This window comes from Passer montanus, unplaced genomic scaffold (assembly GCF_014805655.1).
Source record: "Passer montanus isolate IOZ18808 unplaced genomic scaffold, ASM1480565v1 scaffold47, whole genome shotgun sequence".
Classification (NCBI taxonomy): Eukaryota; Metazoa; Chordata; class Aves; order Passeriformes; family Passeridae; genus Passer; species Passer montanus.
Genome location: NW_024369596.1, coordinates 6,842,580 through 6,863,916, shown reverse-complemented (window position 1 = coordinate 6,863,916; position 21,337 = coordinate 6,842,580). Strand labels below are relative to the sequence as shown.

General features: G+C 44.1%; 1 protein-coding gene across 1 annotated transcript in view; it reads right to left on the bottom strand.

Annotated features, from left to right (window-relative positions):
* Positions 1-17,055: 17,055 nt before the first annotated feature.
* The window catches only part of BARX2 (BARX homeobox 2), a 33,369-nt gene continuing 29,087 nt past the window's right edge, over positions 17,056-21,337 (bottom strand). The window contains exons 3-4 of the mRNA XM_039721945.1: positions 19,108-19,192; positions 17,056-18,343 (exon numbers count right to left, since the gene is read on the bottom strand). Coding sequence (XP_039577879.1) covers positions 18,089-18,343; positions 19,108-19,192 — 340 coding nt within the window. The 3' untranslated portion in view covers positions 17,056-18,088. The remainder of the gene's footprint in view (positions 18,344-19,107; positions 19,193-21,337) is intronic.

The window sequence follows — 21,337 nt, the reverse complement described above, 5'->3', positions numbered from 1 at the left end:
CACATGAAAAAAAGAGCAAGGCTTCTGAAAGAGGAGACACTCTTTCAGGCTGAGTGTTCTCCCTGGGCACTTTCCTACTTGTTGGTGAGGATGAACACTTCTTGCATGCTCAGGTCTTAGAAATATCTGTGGAAATGTGCTATTTTCTATCTCTTAAAACTGTTATTATCTTGATATTATCTGTTGCTTGCAACAGTGAGTCAGTTTGGGAAACACTGGACAGTCAAGTCTCAGCCATTCATCTGCAAAATGGACTTAAGGAGTAAACATTGGAGATTCTTGGGGTCCCATCAATTACAATAATTGGGGTTTAAAAATTTGATACAGTCAGAAAAAGAGCCCAGAGCTTTTGCTTTCCTCCTCTGCCCCATGGAAGACAAAGCCCAGGTAGAGGTGGGAGTCAGTCCCCAGTGCTGGCTCTGGGGCAACTGGAATGTGATTTAATTCCTCCCTTCTCATTACCACTTCCTGAGCCTGGGTGCCTACAAGCCCTGAGGGACAGCAGGGGATGAGGGGAAACATTAGTTTCTTAACAAATTCTTATGTCATCTTCTTGACAGCACCTTTAAGCGCTGGATGACACTCAGGAATGATGTGGCTTAACCTCAAGGGTTCAAGAGAGGGAGCATTTCCCTTTGCCAAGGAGCACAGTAATCGCTGGAGAAGAAATCCATTCCAGCTCTCCCTGTCAGCCACTGGGTGCCTCACCCACGTGTCAGGGACACATCTGGGGCTCCTGTGCCACCTGCCTTGGGTAGCTGTGCTACCTCTGCAGTACCACTGATGTTAGAAGAGTGTCAGGATGGTTGGTCTCCATGAGCTTTTCCAACCTTAATGATTCCCAGATTCTCTATGTGTGTATGAAGGGGATATCATACGTTCCCCAAAGTTAGTATCTTTCCATGGAGGTGATGTGATGGACTGTGGGCACTCCCTTAACCTTCTGCAAAAGGGAAAAAAAAAGAGGTTAAAGCACAAGGAAGGTGAGCTTAAGTGGAGGGACTCTGAGGAACCAACATTCCAGGGGGATGAAGGCTGTCACACTGGAGGAGCTGGATGCAAAGGCTTTCCCCAGCACTCCCTTTACACACTTATTATCTGGAGATGAATAAAAAGCCACAGTATTATTAAATCCCAGAGATTAAAGGTTTAACATGACCAAGAAGAAGAAGAAGCCTGGAGAGCATTAATTAATGTTTATATGTGGTTTCTATCTTCTGTTCTCTTTTTCTTTCACCCTTTAGCTGCCTCAAAAGATAATGGACGGGAACAGCTTATTCTGCCAAGGCCATGCTTCACCAGTTAAGACTCTTCTTTTTCCACTCCAAAATATTTGTAACTATTCAATTCACAGGCTCGTGATTCATGGGGTTTTCCCAGTGTTTATCTGCAATTACAGGTCCCATTGTTCCCCAGCACCAGACTTTCTTGAAGGTATATTCTCCACACAATGATTTCCAGCCCTGTCCCTCAGCCTGGGAAACCCACAGCATCACTGTCTCCACTGCTGGAGCACTCTGTTCTTCCCCTCCCTCTCCAACACAGAAAGACAAAAAACTTCCCATGGATATGGCATCAAGAGCTGCAAATTCGGACCCTCAGTGGTTCTTCAGGAGCTGCTGTGTGTGACCCTGACCTTTCTTGGGAACATCTCCAGGTCAAGCCAATTCCTTGTTCATGGGATGAGCTTCTTGCAGGAAGGACAGAAGGTGACACATAATCTGGCTCAAAAGATATAAATGTCTCCCCACTGATTTATATCAACTGAAATTACAACTTGACCACATCTCTTTGTTCCTGTACAGTCCTGCACTGTGCTGCTCTTCAACCCAAGAATTCTAGCTAAGCAAAAATTGCAAGTTACTACAACAGGTGAAAACAATGAGGGGCTGTTCCCTTCCTCTACCCCAATGGAATGCAGATTACTTTTAAACTTAGTTTAAAAAAACCCAAACAAACCAGAAAGCAACAACTCCGCTCCCAGATATACATTCCCTATCAGACCTACACTTGGATAAGTATTCCTGGTTCCTGAAGAAATTTGAACCACAGAATATTCTGAGTTGGGAGGGGGCGCACAAGGATCATCAAATCCAACTCTTAAGCAAAAAGCCCGTACTGGGATTGAACCTGCATCCTTGGCACCATGCTCTGACCAGCTAGGCTAATGAATTTCATAAACCTGTCAGTTTGTAAACTTGTAAATTCCAGGCCTTGGGTGCTGGCAATGCTAGAAACTGGGTGTTGCAAGATAATGAAATGATAAATTAATCTGTTGTTTTTTTGTTTTTTTTTTCTGGAAACATCAATATGGGGCGAGATACAAACCCCATTAATAATAGATGCTGCCTTCTCTGCATTTTCCATCATTCCAGTCTGCCTACAGATGTCTGTCCATTCCCTCTTTTCCTCCTGCTGTTGATCCTGAAAACCTGATGGAAATGTGCCATGCTGGAGGCTGAAAATGAGAGGAGCTCTGAGCCATCCATTCCTCATCCTTGGTGGATTCACATATGGTGGCACCATGTCACAGGCCCAAAACACTCTTTGCCTGTGATTTTGGCAGTCCTGCTGCCTCTATATGTAAAGCAAGATGGCCAGGGAGGCATGCCTGCAGCAACACAATGCCAAGACAGGACTAAGCCTCTCTCATTGCAGCAAATCCAGGCTATTCTGCAGGAAAAAGGAATTGTGCATCCCCTACCACAGACAGCTGGGGGCTTGGGACTGGCAACAGACCCAGCTGAGAACATCCATCAGCTCCTGGGAATTATCCCGTCCTTTTCCTAAAGAGTTGTTCTTATCCCAGCAGTGCCAGGCTGGGAGGCAATGCAACACCATGAGGGGGAACCAGTGTGATTCCCTCTCTTCGTCTTCCTTAGAATACAAACACAGAATTAATTTTAACTAAAAGAAGTCTCTTAAGAAGAGAAGTTTACCCTGGATATCAATATTTCCAGTAATGGAAACTCCACCATACCCTGGGCACACTCTCCATGCTCAATTAGCCACGCTGTTAAAACATCTCCCCTGATGTCTCTATTACCCCTCCCTTCCATTAGGGAAAATCCAGTAGATTTAAAAATTAGATGCATGTAATTTCAGATTTTAATGCAAAAAGAAGAAGAAAAGTGTAATGGTCATTAGGAAAACCCAGTGCTCAAAGACACAATTCTCCAGAGACTGCAACTGCAGCTCTCTTTTTCTGACTGGAGCCCAAGAGCTGACAAACTCCCTGACAGAACAAGTGCCCTTCTTGGAGGGGGATTGGCACAGCCCAGCCCTGTGATATAAGGTTTGTACAGCTCTAACCATGTTCATGATGCCTCCATTCACATCCCTGAGCCTGAGCATGGGAGAGTATTTCTAAATGGAATGGCTTTAACAGCAGGTGATTATTACCTCAGTAAGCAACCCCCACTTCTCTGCTCTTTCCCCAAGTTAAAAACAAAGGCTGAGCACATCACCACTCACAACCTGCTCAGTGAGATCACCCATTTTACTGTGACATCTGTCCATACAATAAAGCATTATTAATAACGAAGAGTTCCTGAAAAAAAAGGAAAAAATTGATTTTTATTAATTATAAACCCTAGCAATTACAGAGATGATGGGTTCAATTCTCCTCTCCCCCACTGACAGCACAAGGACACAGTGCCAGGTGAGGGAAGGAGGGCAGGACTGTGATCCAGAGGCACATGAGGAGTTGCCCAGGGCACGTCCTTGACCCCATCCTCGATGAGGAAGAAGCAGAAGCAGAAGAAGAAGAAGAAGAAGAAGAAGAAGAAGAAGAAGAAGAAGAAGAAGAAGAAGAAGATGATCAGCTCAGGAGGGAGGAGGGAGGGTGCACTGAGAGCCTAATGAGGCTGCAGGACTCCCTGCCACACGATGCTTCTGAAACCCAAGAACCAAAGTAATTTCTGTGAATAATGATACCAGTCAGGAGTAAGGAGCATTTGGAAGGCAGATACAGTGTCACGTACTGGGGTTAAGCCAGCTGCTGGAGGTCAGGAAAAGCAGGAGATTGCTCTCCATCTGTCTGAACTGCTCCTCGTATTCCCCTTGGCAGCCAGTGTGACACAGGCTGGACACATAGGAGTCAGCCACTTTAGATTCTAAACTATTCCCATATTACTCCATATTCTCCATTTCCACAGAATGGTCTGGGTTGGGAGGGACCTTAAAACCCTCTCATTGAATCCCCTGCCATGGGCAGGGACACCTTCCCCATGACCATTCTGTGTTAGTCTAAAGCTAAAAACAAACTCTAAGACATCTGCTTTTACTAAAAATGTCCGGTGATCATCAATTTCCATGCAAATCAAAGCCAGTGTCTTCAGCTGTTAACTAGAAACATGAAGGAGATTAGGGAAAGGATCTCTCTGTGTGCAGTTAGTGGTGTCTCCAGAGAATGACTCCCCTCTGCAGGAGACAGCATAAATTGTCTGATTTTTCACACTGGCCACAGATGGAAGGAGATGGTCAGCTCAGACTTAACAGCAAACTTTAAGATGGTCAAAGTCAGGTGGGATGAAGCCCATTCAAAGGAAGAAATGTTTCAAGCTGCTGTTGTGTAGCGTTGCCCAACAGACTATCAACATGATAAGAAAAATATCTGGTCTAATTTGAAAAAAATAAAAGTAGAGAAAAAAAAGTGCATTTCCTCACCTTTGATTTGTCAGTCCTGAAAGGGCTCATTTTTTGCATACCACAAAAGCAACAAAAATTTGACAAAGTGAACCAACTACCAACCAAAACTGGAGGAGAAACAAAATTGTGTAAATCATTAGCAACTTCCATCAAGAAATTATGATATTAAATCCACTAAATCCTGGTGAAATCCACTGGTATTGGCTCATTGGGCTCAAGAACATGACTGACAAGGTGATCTGGAGGCAGTTACAGCAACAGAATGGTGGCACCTGCGGTGTCTGAAGTGGCTCAGACCCAAACTAGACAGCAAAGCCAATCAAGGCTTCACCACAGGTGGAGATCCAACATTAAGAGCTGGTGGCTTCAACCTGAACCTCTCCAGCACTGAAGAACAGCCCCACAGGAGCACTTGGGTGACTTTATTAACACTCACCTTTGGGTGCCTTCCCCAGCTCACCCCTGACAGCAAACTCTGCTGTGGGGTGTCATGATCCAGCTCCAGATCTGAGTTCTTCAGTTTGCTCCCATCCTGCACCTGCTGAATTACAGGTGGTAAAAATAAAGGCTGTTAAAATATTTCCCAGTGCACCAACAGCACATAAATTTGGGAGAATTTAAGAGAAACTCCAGTCTTAGCCTCTCAAAGGAAATAAAATACATTTCTTATGAGCAGCTGAACTCATGTCCATACTCTTACTGCTCTCAGAGAGGACCCCTGGGGTTTGCACTCCTGCCATTTTCACCTTTATTATATTGAGAACTGTGTTTCATCTCTTTGTACCTTTAGTTTCCATATCTGTAAAATGGGCACTTCCCCTTAATACAGAAGTTCTGCATTAACTAAAGTTGTCAGAGCATTAAAATCATAGCCATGGAGTTCTTGTTTTCTTTATTTTACCCTGTAAAGAGAATAAAATCAAAGCAGATTGCTACAAAAAAAGAAACCTTTGTGTCTCATCTTCCTTCACAGACAGAGTTTATAAGGTATGTTAAGAAACAAAACCCCATAGGGGTTAGAGGTGTCCATTTAAATCTCTCAAATACGTACATGCAAATATTCCTAGTCCAGAAGGATTAATCCAAATCTAAGTGGATTAGTCAAAAAGCTTCCACAGCAATGTGGAACTGCTAGAGAAAAATATATAAAATTATCACTTTTGTCAGCTTTACAATACAACTTGATCCCCCCATGTATAATGACCTGTAAGCCTGGCAATATCCTGGGATCAGGTGGAGAGGAAAATTTCACATGGGAACAAAGCAGTGGAATTCAGAGGGTCAGGAGACCTGAGGCCACCTTGGTCCCTCAATCAACACCCTACAGTCCTCCCCGGCTGCACTCCTGGAGCTTGGCCAGCCCCTCTGCCATCCTATAGTCACACACATGCAGACACATGCACACACAAATATATATATATATATATATATATATATATACACACACACTCCAAGTAGTTAAAGACAACTACGGAAGATTAGGATGTGAAGGACATAATAAACACATGAAACCACATCAGCAAACAAACAACCTTGCACCATTGCTTGAAGGTTATATATAGTACAAGGCTAAAAAAAAGGGAGACAATTGCCTTGCAAGAGGAACGAGGAAAATACAGCAAGTACAGCTTCCTGCAGGACTTCCCTGGGCTAGGAGACTGAAGGAGGGCAGAGATAACCACTAGTAACAACGATTCTGACACACAGAATTAATACCAGGCTCCATGGGTGGAACAGGAGACCAAGGGAAAAGTCCAGCTCTGATACAGAATCCAAGAATGGTTTATCTTGGAAGGGAATTAAAGCTCATTTCACCCCCCTGTTCTGGGCAGGGACACTAGACCAGGTGGCTTCGAGCCCTGTCCAGCCTGGCCTTGGGCACTGCCAGAGATCCAGGGGCAGCCACAGCTGCTCTGGGCACCCTGTGCCAGGGCCTGCCCACCCTGGCAGAGAGGAATTCTTGGGAATCTACTGGCTGAAGAAAGAACACACCACTCTGCACTTGTGGCAGTTCTGGATCAGAAATATTAAAATATAGTAAGAATTTTTTTCAAGATTATAAAGGGAGACCTACTCCTAGGGGCCCACATCCAGGATTGCATTTGATCTGCAGAACTCTCCTCACTTTCTATTGAAAAAAACTTCCCTGACTGGAATTGGTTGTCAGTGCCTGCATGACTGGTCACAGCTTATCCATAGCCTAAATTAGCAGGTGTGTGACTGCCTGTTTAGCTATATTTTTAGATCTCTGAGCTCTTGCAAGCTGTCAGAATGAAAAAGGCATTATTTTAGGAAAAGTAGCACTGCAAAACAGAGTGACAGTCCATTTGACGTGTGAGGATAAATTAAGGATGAGAATACATTAAAGAAAATTCTGAGCACCTTCGTCATATTCCTGTATTCAAGAAGAAACACAGCTGAATTTCAGTTGATCTTGGCTTCTTCATTGACCTGGAGCAGTAAATTTTCCCCCCTTTTAGTGTTTAAATAATTTGTCAGTGAAAGATCCCATTCATAAAGTGCTGGCGATGACAGTTCTGCAAAGCTAAATGGCACTTAACTGTGTACCTAATAAATCTGCAACAAAAATAAACAGAGAGGATGAGAGGGGGAAAAAAGACTAACAAAGGCAGAGAGCTAAAAAGAAAAAAAAAAAAACCAAAACAACCCACTGGCAGGTATGAAAGGCCAATGTCATTAAAACTGTTTGGAATGGTATTGAACAGCGTTGCTCCCACTGCCCTCCTCTGTTTGCCTGACCTCTGAATTCTCACAAGAAACAGGGCTGGGCTGATGTCTGGGTACTCTGTATTTGGTAAGACCAACTTGCTGTGAACAGTGCAGATCCATCTCTCCATCCATGCAGGTGTCCCCATCCACTGGCATCTCCCGGGTAAGACAAAGGACATCTCCATGCTCATGGAAAGCAAGATTTGCATTTATGAAATTAATGATTCCATATAGGAAAAATGAATGCAAATCCTCAAATTGTTGAAAGCAGGACTCAGGGAGGGAAATCCGGGCAGAAAATTTGGAAAAACAACAATTCTGTAAGAAATTAATCCCATGTCACAAACAAGATAATTTATCACAGAAACCCCAGAGCAAAGGTTATAATAAATCAACTTATCATGAAGAATTGTCACCTATATTTAAGAATTGGGAAGAAATCTATTTCTTTTATCTATTTGATAAAATAGATTTTAACAGCTTAGGAAAATAAAGCAGAAGAGATACAGGGAAATGGGATAATGTGAATAGATTTTGCTGTGACTAATTTCTTTTCAATAAGATAATGGATTTTCTAGACAAGGGAAATGTCATCCACCAGCAATTTGTATAAATTCTTCGCTTCTGCAAAGATAAGTTGTATCTTCACTAACAAAAGCAGGGCTGGTAGGAGAGGGTCCAGAGGTGGTTGGAGATAAAAGGAAAAGACAGAGAGGCAAGTGGGCTCAAGGAAGTTTATTAACATAGTTGTTCAGGATTCCAATTGAGATTAATTTTATGCAAGTCTTTAATTAAAACCCTGTGCAGAAAAGCAGAGTTGAGCCATCAAAGTTGGCTAATGACAAAAAGCTGAGTCAGATTGCCATTACCAAAGGAATTGTACAACCTGCACGGAAACAGGAGATTGAGAAATGACATATGGCAGAAGCAAACCATGTAGTAATCACTGAATAATTAAATGAGGTCTCTGACTACCAAAATCAGGTGGCCCACCTTAAAAAACCCCACCATTTTAACTCCAAAATGAGCCAGATGAGGTATAGCTAAACACGTCAAATGGGTAGAGGAGGTGCTGCTCTAAGACCTTCACTACAGCAGTCTGTACGGTTTTCATCACCTGTGTTCAAGAAAGATAAATCCAGCCTGGAACAGAAACAGCAAAAGGATATGGGAGTGATCCTGGGAAGGAGATTATCTCATGGGACAAGCCTCCAAGAGCCTGACAGGATGAAGATTGCACGGAGATCTGATCCCCAGCTTTAAATATCCGAGGAGAAGAGCAGTGGAGAGGGAGATCTGCTTGTGGACAATAACAGGGAAAAACAGAAGGCCATAGAATGGGACACATAGAGGCCTAGACAGAAAATTTAATGAAGGGCTGCCCACAGGAACTGGCCTCTGCAACAGCTTTCCAAGAATAGTAGAAAACTAAAACCCACTCCATTTGTTTTTAAACAGAGACAGAAATATTTATGAAAGTATGAACAACATGGAATTGCAACAACCTGGACTTGTAACCCGAACAACCCTGCTAATCCTGACTTTTATTTCCTGCCATGATACCAGCTTGAGAAGGCACCCCCAGTGCTATCTGCACAGAACCTGCACAGGTAAAAGGGGAATATTTGTGTTCTATTTCACGAGCATCCACTTCCTGCTCTGTTGTTATTGTAACTACACTGAGTTTAATCAAGGTAAGCTGTTAGGAAGAACAGGCAGGAAATGCAACTGATCAAAACAGGATCCTCCAAAGAGGACACCTGGCTCTGGGAAGCAGTTGGGGAGCATCAGTGGTTTGGCAATAATCCCCTGTTCACCTGCTCCAAATTTATTGTGCACAACTAGAACTGTTTCTTTGCTAAGAGCAGATCTTGAAAAAGAGCTAAAATGTAGAAAGCTCCGGGTTTCTGAAAGAAAGAAAAGCATTATGCCTTTGCAGGCCACAGGCTGGATGTGCAGTAACTCCTGATTTTGGGAGACCAGGGCTGCAAGATGTGTGTGACACCCTCCAAGGAGCTCAGTACCTTCAGAGGGAGCATTATCTGCTGCTTCAAAATCAGTGTTTCTCCCAAAATTTCTCCAATCCACACTTTAATTCCTTATCTTGGCCCTTGTTCCAGGCCCATGTCCCATTTACTCAGCACCCTGGGTGCTGAGTAAATAATGAAAATCTCATTTTGCTGCCCCAGGCTCCCAGACTGCTGCCGGAGCAGATGGGCTCTGTGCTGCACCCAAAAGGTCAGCAGGGCTGGGCGCCAGGGAGCTGAGCATTCCTTGGGAAAGGGTGTAGGGAGAATGTTCCACAGCTTCCAGTCAGTTCCTGTCAAAGGCAGGATCAAGTTCAGGGCTTTTGCTCATCCCAGGGTGGTAACATGGCATACGGAGAGGGGCAGGACCTGGGGAAGGGGAACAATGAACCTCAGATTTAACAGGTAAAGGGCTGGCTGATGCTTCAGAAATGAGCTGTTCCCTCTCTCCTGGGAAGAGCTTGGAACAAATGCCAAGCCATCCTCTGCTTTCTGACATCTTCATCTCACTGTGCAAGATGGTGACTTCTCACTGCAGGAACAGATCTAATTATTACCTCAGGGGTAAATATTCACTGAGGCACATGGAGAATAAGGCAGGTAACTCCCAGTCTGGGCTTTTAATCTCATTATCAGGAATTATTATCAGCATCATTATCCTACATACCACAAAATGAAACACAGGGGGGAAAATGCCATTGTCTTTCCAGTAATGAAAAGCATGGACAGGAGAGGAAATAGTTTCTCTGAGTCATGGTCCCCACCCAAATATAGAAATATCTCAGTGTGGAGGAGCAGGTGATGTTATGGATTAGCTCCTGTTAATTTTCATCATGAAACATCTTCTTTGGGCAAATCCCAGCACGGAAAGTTGCTCTCCCTCCTTAGGTGGCCCAGACTCTAGAGCATTGTTCTCTTCGAGATTTGCAGAGAGCTGATGCTCTGCATCCCTTGTTTGGTAATTATGAATCCTCTGAGACTGCAGGCACGTTCCTCCGATCCTCCCACACCAATCCAGGGATGGGCAGAGCACAGGAGAAAGAGAACGATTGCTCTGGATGTGGAAAACAGCCCCACACGGCTGACTACGGGGGACACTCCCCTGTGCCCGGGCTACAGGAGAGCGGCCGGGGCTGCCAGCCCCAAACCACAGGAGCAGCTGGAGGAAGAAAGGGCCCACTCTGGGCAGGGTAAAGCCAAGGTTTATTTCAGGGCTCAGGCCAGCTCTGACCCTCAGGGCAACCTGCTGCATACAGCACACACTCAGCCCTGCACCAGCTTGGAAAGGGGGGCGCAAACAAGGCAAAGATACATCCAACAACCAATGGGGGAAACGGGGCTGTGCAAACCGGGCAGATGGACATGAAGGAGCACAAATGAGGAAGCACCTTAGGGGAGGGCCCTGACCTCTGCCCAATCACTCCACGCCCCTGGGGGAAGATTCTGGAAAGAGGGGAAGGGAGGCCGAGGGAGGAGAGTGGGGAATGGCTCTGCAGCCACAGGGAGGATGGACATGGGGGAGGAGGGAGTGACCTGGGGCAAACCATGTTTGGGAAAGACGCGGGGCTACATCAGTGAAACCATTGCAAACTGAGAACAAGGATAATAAAACACAACGCAACAAACAAGGATAATAAAATACAACACACTTGGGTGTCTGCTAAAAATTCCGGCAGCACTGGTGGACTACAGCTCTGGGAGTCCTAGGAGGTGCAATTCCCCAGCTGCCAAAGCCCAAAGGATCTCCTGTGGGAGCAACATTGATCAGGAAGTGTCCAAGGTAGGAAGGCTGGGAAGAGAGACGGAATTATGGGCAATGCAAAGGTCCGTAAGAAGATGGAAATTCCCATCCCTCCTGGCAGGACCTTGAGCCCAAAGCACCAAGGCTTGTATGCACACTGACATGCCAAGGGCAGGGGTGGATGATGGAGAAGTGTCCCCACACTGATCTGGTGCCACCATCTCTCAGCAGAATCACTGTGAGCAAGAACGCCCAGCCTGTGACCTACTTGTGCATTTATCACTTTTAATCCACCTCTTTCAGCTTGTTTGCTCCTCATTGAGCTACCAGTCCTACAGGATAATGTGAATTTTCCAGAGGCACCAGGGAAGCGCCTCAGGGAGCTGTGTGACCTAGCTTTACAAATAACCCCCCTTCCTTCATGTTGGCTTGCTAAAAAGTTCTTGAAAGCCACAAAAATCTGCAGGGTTTGTACCCAGCAGCCTCAAGGATGGAGCCCTGCTGTTTTCATGGCAGTTTACTCCTCTTTTTTCCCATTTCTTTTATAAGAGTAAGTAAGAGCACTACTTTAGCACTGTAATTACAAGGTGATGCTGCTGGGACAGCCCCCCAAGCTGGGACAGGAAGGGATGCTGCTGAAAGCTTTCTCACAGTGAGCTCCTTCTAGCAGAAATAGCAGGGCCTGGCTGATTTCAGACAGTTCTCAGACCTGCTTTAACTTAATTCCCCTTTCTGCGACAGCCTCTGTGACACTTTTCAGGGCTTCAGGATCCCTTGTACGCTTTATCCTCACCAAATCTGCCTGAACTCATCATGGTCTGCAAGGATCAGCATCATAATTGGGTATTGCAGCTCTGATACAGCTAATGAAGGTTTTACTTCAGCTTAAGTGAGAGCTGGCTTTGGGTGTGGTGAGAAGGGTGAAGTCTGCAGTGTCCAGGAAATCAGAACCTTCTCCACCTGACAAGGCTGGCTCCTGCTTGGGAAGGGCATTAATGGTCCGTGTGGGAAGCAAAGAAGACCTGAAGTATTTCACTATTGTTTTCTCTAGAAGGGTTTGGTTCCTTTGGTTTATGCAAACATTAGAAGCATTTGCCCAAGGGGTACCATCACTTCCGCTTTTGTTAATGCTCGACAGCCTTCGCCACCTTCTTCCCCAGAAAATTTTGGCTCCTGAAATTTTACCTTGATAAATTTGTTCCTCAGTAATCTCTGGAGGGAAAATTCCCACTCCCACCTGCATGCAGGAAGGCAGGCTGTCAATGATTTCAGGAACTTCTCCTAGTGAGTAACACTTTCTATTACCCTCAGTTGTCTGATGAAACAAGAGCTCCAGTGTTTCCAGCAGTGAAGGGACCTGTCAGAGCAGCCTGGAGGGGTTCCCTGTCCATTGGCAGCTGCCCACACTTCTCCCTCTAGGAGAGGATTATTTTACCCATGAATCCCAGCAGATCCAGAGGCTTCCCTTTGAGCAGTGGCTATAATTCCACTGCTCTGGGACACTATGTTCAAGGAGGTTTATAATACAGGAGGAGACTGGAATTAATAGGGAAAGCCTAGAAACAACAGGGTGTCTGGTTTAAACAAAAACAACAACCAGACAATCTATTTCTGCCAGAGAAAAATATATTTAGATTTTAGGGTTCAAATCCCTGCATTGAAAATCACCCTCATGGACTTTAACTCCATGACTTCAAGGTGTAAAGCTTGTATCCAGTTGTGGATTCCTAGGCACAAGACAAGGGACAAGTTGAGGGGTTTTTTTGCCAGTTTTTGGATAGTAATTTAAACCAAATATCACTAATTTAAGAGATTTAAATTGCAGCTACAATATAATAATGGAAAACTACTGTGCTCCAAAGATTGATGCCCCCAAACCACTTCAGTTTACAATAAAACCTGATAAATCCTACCTGGCAGTACCAGACCTCGAGAAGAAAGAGGAGTGGGGTTCTTAAAGGATATTCATGCCAACATCTAAAATTCTACAGGATCTAGACTTCACCAAACCTCTGCTTTTTTTGAGATGTGGGCCCAAGTCCTGTATTGTAGCTTAAGTCTATTACAAGAACTGTTCTTTATCCAGCTACATTTTAATTCATAGTGCGTAAAAGGAAACACAAAACATGAAAAACATTCATCATCCTTGCACATTTAGCTAAACCACAGAAAAATATCTCTCTACAGAACTAGTGCTTCATCTCTCCAAAAAATAGAGGTTGACTTTTTTACCATGATTATTTTTCTTTCTAGTTTTATTTTCATGTAGGTTGATACAGTTAAGCTGTTCCCTTTTGTTTTTTCTTTCAACTACTGTTCTCTCTTTTTACCAGTCCATTCTTGTGTACTGTCCTTTTCCATTTTGCTGCTGAGGAAAGGTGATTGAGAGGGGGGAAACTGAAAACCCTCTCAAACACCAAATTTCTCTGTACTGGCCTGAAGTTAAATGAATAAAGATTTTTTTCTCTCCTTATTTATCCTTGCTGGGACCTGGAGAAACCATCCTGCAGGATGAGCTCAGTGCTTTGCAATATTATCTCAGGAGTGGGTACAATAAAAGGTGGGTCCCAGCCAGAACTCCAGCTATGAGCACATCCCATCCCTGTAGGAGAGTTGGGATTTTGACATCAGGGCTTGTTCCTTTCTCTCAGGACTGGAAGCCAAATACCCCTGAACATCATCAGGGCTCAATCACAAGGGCTCCTGTCTCGGGTCAGATTTCTGGGATGAGAAACCAGCAGCACCAGGACGGCAGATCCTGAGAGTCAGGAGGCTTTTAAAGGAATGAAACCATCTCCAGGGCTGGCCCAAAGGCCCCCAGGCAGCCCTCGGGGATGAGACTGTGCAGATTGCCTCAGGGAGCAGCTCCCTGTGTTTCTCCTCAGGTGCCTAAAATCAGACTTCTGCTGTTTTTTCCTGGGTCTTAGGAGCAGAAGCAAACACAACTCTCAGCCCACAGCCCCTGTTAATGGCTAAATCCCAGCCCAGCCTTCAAACCCAACTCAGCTCAGCTCAAAGCCAGTGGAAGAGTCACTCAATTCTTGGCATTTCAGTGACCAGACCAAAAATAAGCCCAAAGTAGAAAAACCTTAAAGCAAGAGGAAAAGGAGCACTTGCCTCCCAACAGCAGCTGGGATCCCTATGTTTAGTTCTACTAAAATTTGTAATTTTACTTCAGTTGCAGATGTAAATGGGTTTCCCCACTTTTTCTTCATGCTGTTTTCCCTCCATCCAAACACATTCTGAATGTGCTTTCCATGATCACTCAAGGGATTATCAGTGAAAGTAATTCAGTGTGAGCAGCAGCAGAGAGTGTTTCAAGAGCTAATTCTGGACTTAAATAATCATGTTGAAAAATAAGATGTTAAGATTGCTCCTCAGCCAATAGAGGAACAAAAACATCATCAATGTCTTGTGGACTCATGAAAAACTAGCCCAGACAGCAAGATAATTGCATTTTTACCCAGACTGACTCATAAATGAATAGAATGGGATTAACGAGGGAAAAAAATAATTAAAAAATCACTGGAACTGTTCCCACTGTAAAGTGGGGCTGAGTCAGAAACAATTATTTTCATCTGGGAAGTGGGAAATGCTATTTTGTAAAACTTACTTTACCCTTTGTTGGAAAATGGCCAACTTTGCTTTCCTTGGGACTTGGAAACCTATCATTAAACTTTTTGTAAATTTTGTATTCTCATAGTTTCATTGAACAGCAAAGACACCCCACACACCACTTCCTATCCCAGGGGAAGAAAGTAATATTTTTTCCTGTTTCTACATTTATTTCCCCACCTTGTTAAGTAAATCTGTTGGAATTCAAATTGGACAAATCCAGTGGGTACCAACTACAAAAAACTCAGCAAATGCATCTGCATTATCCATTTTATGAAAAACCTTTGGGTTGAAGAAAATACTGACGTTTCCAAATGCTGTGTTTACAGTACATCTCTGATTGTTTTGTTTGTTTGGTTTTTTTTAAGTTAAAAAAGTCCCAGGAAGGTTTGAGTTGGAAGGGGCCCTAGACCTCATCTAGTCCCACCCCCTGCCATGAGAAAGGACATCTTCCACAATTCCAGGTTGCTCCAAGCCCTGTCCAATGTGGACTGGAAGAGAACAGATTCATTACGAAATATTTCACTCAGGCAAGCTGAAATATCTTTGATGGCTTGACAGTCAGCTTTTTGTTTCTAGAATCATCTGCACACAATATTCAATTTAATCAGCTGTTCAGGCTTACAAATCAACTGAGTAGAAACTCTTGCAGGGTTTTTTTGCAACTTGATGGTGAAACTCATTACTAGACAAATGATTTCCACTCAGTTGCTCTCTTCATTCTCCCTGAGTACTGCGGCATTTGAGACTTGTGGAAACATTTTCTGTGGAGATAGGAGCACTGATGCCACTATCCAAGAACAATAGAGGCTGATTACAGATTTCATAGACCATGTAATCTAATTCCTGTATAAACAGGCCATAGGCTTTTTAAAATTAAATGTTATTTCTAGTCCAATAGATACAGTTGAACTACAGCACAATTCTGGAAAGAAGAGGAAAAAAAGACATCCAGAGATAAAGAATGTGCAACAACTCAGACATTGTATCATAGCTCCAGCAAAATCCTGCCTTGACACCTTTGCCTCTCACAGGGGCTGTCATGAGCATGTCTGGGCTCTGTGAAAGAAAAATGTTCAAAGACAACTAAATTTTGATGCATTTAATGGCAGAGGAAACATTTTGCAGTTCACAGCCTGTGTTTGCAACAGAACAGGCAACAGGCAAATGTTTCAACCCATTTCTAGTTCACTGTGACACAGAAAAAAAGGAGCTAAAAGGTAACAAATACCAGGTATTTTCTAAGCTCCATGCAAATGAGTGTTGCCCAGTTCTGGTAAATTTGGCTCAGGTTTAGGTGCAAACCTGTCAATGCACTTACACCAGCGGCTGCCTTTTCCAAGCTGATTATTGTGTACTGGACACATAGGGAATGGAGCATGTCCCTCCCTGGCTTGGCTAAAGCTGGAGTTTCACCACATGAAACTGTAATTTCTGTCTCACACACTGTAAATACACACAGTGAGCAGCACAAAGAGGATTACCTTGGAAGTATTTATCTATTAAGCCATTTCAAAAATCAGTCCCCAGGCAGATTCATTTCTTCAAGGAAAGAAGAAACCCATATTTTATAACATTAGCACTGTTCTAGGACAGGATATCCCACAAACATCACTGTTCCTTGTATGACTTATTTATTTTTACCTTTCTGAAAGCTGTTTTCAAGTTCTAAAGCACATCTTCAGTCACTGACTGGATGGAGAACAAACAATAGGAAGGGTTGGATGCATGGCAGCTGTAGAAAAGCCGTGCCAAGCTGGGACACTCCACCATGAATACAAACTGCACAAATCCTTTACCAAATACCTGTTTTATGTTAGCTGATGGAACACAGAGCTATTTCAGAGCTGGAATCAGACACTTCCAAACACCACTGAGCAAGAAACTGGGGAGAAAAGAATCCCTTTCTCCCCACTCAGCACTGCTTGGATAAACCATTTGAGATCTGTGTGTGAATCCTTGCCATGCCAAAAAAGGGATATTCAGAAATCATCTTCACAGGGCCACAAAGAGCCACTAAATATGTGTCCAAAACTGGAGGAGGTGACAGAAAATAGTGCCCTTGTTCTGACACATTCACCCAGTGACAAGGTGGCATTTACAACACCCTCACCTCCTTTATCAAGTACTACAAATAGTATACACAGAGCTTGTTGTGCAGTGATGTTAAGGAAAATCTGATGATTTCCATTTCCTCCAGATTTTGCTGGAATAGAAAAACTTGTTCCAGAAAAGCCTCTGCCTGATATTCTGAAATTAGAACCTCTGGAAGAGAAACAACAGCAGCAACTGTTTGATTTATATATTTTATTTTTAATTAAAAAATAAAGGTTATCTTAATACATCTCTTGCAGCCTTTGGGCAAAATGCACTCTTAACAAGACTCTATGAAACATGGTGCACATCTTTTCTTGGCACACATCTTAAACAAATGCCATCTTCCTGCAGCAACTTTGGAAATCCACCATTTTCCCCAAACCCTGAAAACATTTAACAGTTCATTTAAAAAATCCCTACAAAAATTAGAAGTGGGCCCAAAGCAAAAGTCCCCAATCCAAGCACCCAAAAGCTTTTGGAGCAGACTTATATCCAAATGCTCATTTCATTCCAAGTTTTACCCCACATCACTGCAAATTCACAGACACAGCACCCAAACCACCCAAGGAGAGGCAATTGGAGCTGACCCAGGTACAGATCTCCCTTCGGAAGCTTTGATCTTAACTGGGCCAAAGCAAACCTGGGGGTCTGAACCGTTTCCTAAAATCGTTTAAGTCAGGCCCATATACCTAACAGAATTAAGTGCTGGTTACACGAGGAAATGGTGCTGTCAGAGGTCCCATTCCTTGCCTACCCCTGATCTGAGCTCAGGCCAAGCTCTTTGTCCACTGGCACCACACAAGGCAAGGATAGAGCCAAGGGAACACACTGACCCTCCAACACAGCCACACACCTGCCTCCCACTGCCTGGGAGAGCCCCAGGCTTCTCAAGGAGCTGTCTTGGTGTGGTTTTCCCTGGAAATGTCCCAGCCCCAGCCCTCTCTGCAGGAAAGCTCTGGCCCCTGCCAGGGGAACAGGCTGGCACCACTCCCATGGGATATCTTTGTTCCACCTGGCCCTTGATGGCTGATCTGCAAAGGCACAACGTGACCAATCTTTAGACTTATACACAAGGTCTACATACATATATATATATATATATATATATTTATATATATATGTACACACACACCACTACATACATATTTAAATATATATATACATATATATATTTGGGGTTGATTTTTCTCTGTGATTTTTTTTTCTCTTCCCCTCCTTTCTTTCCCTTTTAACTTAATGGTGTAGTCTCCTCTGAGGAAGGCTCTGGTATATGTTCTGGAGACTTCTCTGTCTCCAACAAGACTTCTTGTGGGTTCTCCTCTGTTAGTTTTGGCTCCTCAGAGGCTTGACATCCCTCCTGCAGCTGACTCTGAGCCTGACTGTTCATTTTCTCCTCTGCTTCAATCTCCTCTGAGGTGGGAATGGAGTTTTTCTTTGGACGGCCTTTGGGCTTCGTTGGAGCTTCCTGTCCACCCTTCAACACCTGGAGCAAAGAGATGAACCGTCAGGATTCGGAACTCTGCTGGTCTCAGACATCCTGTTCCTGTGTCTAACTCCCTCTCTCTTCACACCATTCCTGCAGCAACAAGACACTCCAGCCAAGAATCTATATCCAAGGTAATGCCAAATTTGTTAGAAGTGGCAGTAACTTCTGCAGGTGCCACATGCATCCAAAGGAACAGCCTAGAACTGCACCTCATCTCCCAAATTAGAAAGCATAGACACCTGCACTAGATAATGTCACAGCATCATATTCCCACCAGTATTTATTGAATGGCTGTCCTTCATAAAATAACATTTTAACTGGAAAAGGACCATGAAGATGAGAAAAAGTGAAAGGTGAAATGAAGATATGAGAAGCAAAAATTAATACCAGTTCTCAAAACTGCTCTGTTTCCATAGAGAAAGTCTTTTTTTTCTATGCACAAAACCAATCCCAGAAGCACTGAGATCACAGGAATGCCAAAAATGCAGAAGGAGATATTTTGGTTCTTCCCTCACTTCTATTCTCATTTCTTACACCTCTTTGCTTTGTCCTCCTCCTACTGCCTATAGTCCCCTCTAGCCCACCACATATGCCACACTATGAACACTTTAAAAAAAAGGACCATCTCTGTGAAAGATGATCAGGAATAAAACAAAATTTGGTATAAATAGACACAAGTCACTCCACTATGTTCAGCTTCCAAATCTGTTCTTTGCAATCAGTTTCTAAGAGCCATGGAGAAATGACAAGCACCCACTCACCATTTTCTTCCACTTCATTCTACGGTTCTGGTACCACGTCTTCACCTGGAGCTGAGTCAGCCCCAAGGACTGGGCTAAGTCGAGCCTGGGAGACAAACCAGACAACAAAATGAGTTTACTGAAGCCAAGAGGAGCTCAGGTGCCTGGTCTAGGCAGTGCAACACTGTTAGAGCATTCTGCAGTGTCTCTCTCATCAGTTGTCTCGAGAATAGTCACACAAAAGTGGTAAAACCCATGGATTTAGGATACAAAGACAGGTGGTCCTATGGAAGATGTTTGCAAGCTCTTTTTTCTAGACATGGCAGGGTTTGTCTGCCCTCTTTGAGATATGAACCTGCTGCACTCCAGCTGCTGATGCTCCATGCTTGTCCATGAATTAGGAGCTACTGGTACATCACATCCCTGAAAAACAGGTCACTGGTGTCTGAAGCAAACAGGTTGGAACTGACACACAGCATCAGCAACTCTTTGTATCATATTTCTTCTTCACTGCCTTCAGAATGGGGATCATGGTACTTGCCCATTTCTCATGGAGTAGTAGTACATCTAAATCTATCAATTTCATGTACATTCTACTATTTAGGCAATTTAAGCTTCTAAGTGAATTTGGTTTTTGTATGTTTAGCTGCAGGGTATATGTGGCAGACAGCCCATAATCCTGATTCATCCTTCACAAATCTCCAACCCATGCAAGTTTGTGTGAACCCACTAATTATTTCTGTATTAAAGCCCAGGATATGAAGGAAATGTGGCTCAGAGTAGCTCCTGATCCTTCCCCACAGGTGATAGCACCATGCATCTGGTGGTTTTGTAATGGAGCTGCACAAGGGATGGAGTTGGAAATCCTCAGCCACACCAGGAAAGTGCCCCTCAGAGTCATGCAAGTCCTGCAGGTGGAACAGGTCCAACTCAGAGCCACATTCCACAGTATTCTGCATTCTGTGACTTTTTGGCAAATATCTCCTTGCCTTTGGATGGGCAATCACATTTGTCAAGGCCAAGTTTTTCATAATACAACCTTTGTTACAGCTGGGCTCCTTGGGCAACCAGATTTACATTTGTAAACACCCACATACCCCACACCAGCTCTCTGTGCTCCACCTCACATTCAAGGATTCATGCTTCTCCCCTACTCCAGATTCACTCTGGACCTGCAGGCTTGTTCTGCCACTACATCACATCTGAAGCCATTGATCTAAAACACCATTACAGTTAAGAGTAGCACATGTCAGAGTCATTACCCTGATGTACTGCCCTCCTTCACTACGGATAAACCAGGGGTTTCAGGTGTCCTCCCAGGGCTACAATCTCCTATCCAGGCCAAAAGCTGCAGAAGTGAGCACAGATCACAATTCACTGCTTTGCCACAGTTCCAGCCATGAGTTGACAGAGAGAAGCTTGGCTTAGCCAACCCTTCATGCCTTAGTGCTCATGTCTGGTAACACCTGGATTTCTTGCAACCAGCTGCCATCTCTTGCCACATACCTCAGTGCAACCAGCACTGCCTGGAAACCCAAGGAAACAAACACAGGGGAAGTGGTACATGGGCAGAAATTGCTCATCGGCCTCAATGAAGCCAAGGAACAGTCATATGAGACCATTAATTATCAGCCTTGAGTGCTTCAGCAAAGTGTCAACCATCTGGTGATGTGAAGCTGTGAGGAGTCAGTGCAGGCATAGCAGGAACTCTGAAACTCCATGAGGCAGGTTGGCTACAGCCAGGAATTTTCATCTTGCAGCAATTTGGTGACAGGGAGTAGGAGCAGAAAATGCCATCTTCAGAATCAATTTAAATATTGGGACACTGCCCTCTGTGGAGTTAAGGGACTGATACCTTTCAAGCCTTCTCCAGGTTTACAAACTTCCTAGGAATTTGATGGGTAATTTTTCCATAATTTAAATTTCCAGAGAAGGATTCAAAGCCCTTAAAAGAGCTAAAATCTCTCTTAGTTTGGTTTGCCCATGTGGTACCAAGCAGTGCCTAAGAACTTGCCTGTGCCTTTGGAAGGCACTTTTCAACTCCAAGCTTATGAACAGGCCACCACCTTCCCACTGAATTGCTGCCCAAGGTACGGGATAAAAGCCAGCTCAGGAGCAGCTGAAGATAGCATGAACACACAGCCATGAACCAGCGATCCCAGGGAGAGACAGGCTCCATTGTTTTTCTAGTGTGCAGCAGGAGTCGGAAAGGCAGAGATCCTTCTTCTCTGAGGAGATCTCTGAGACTGGA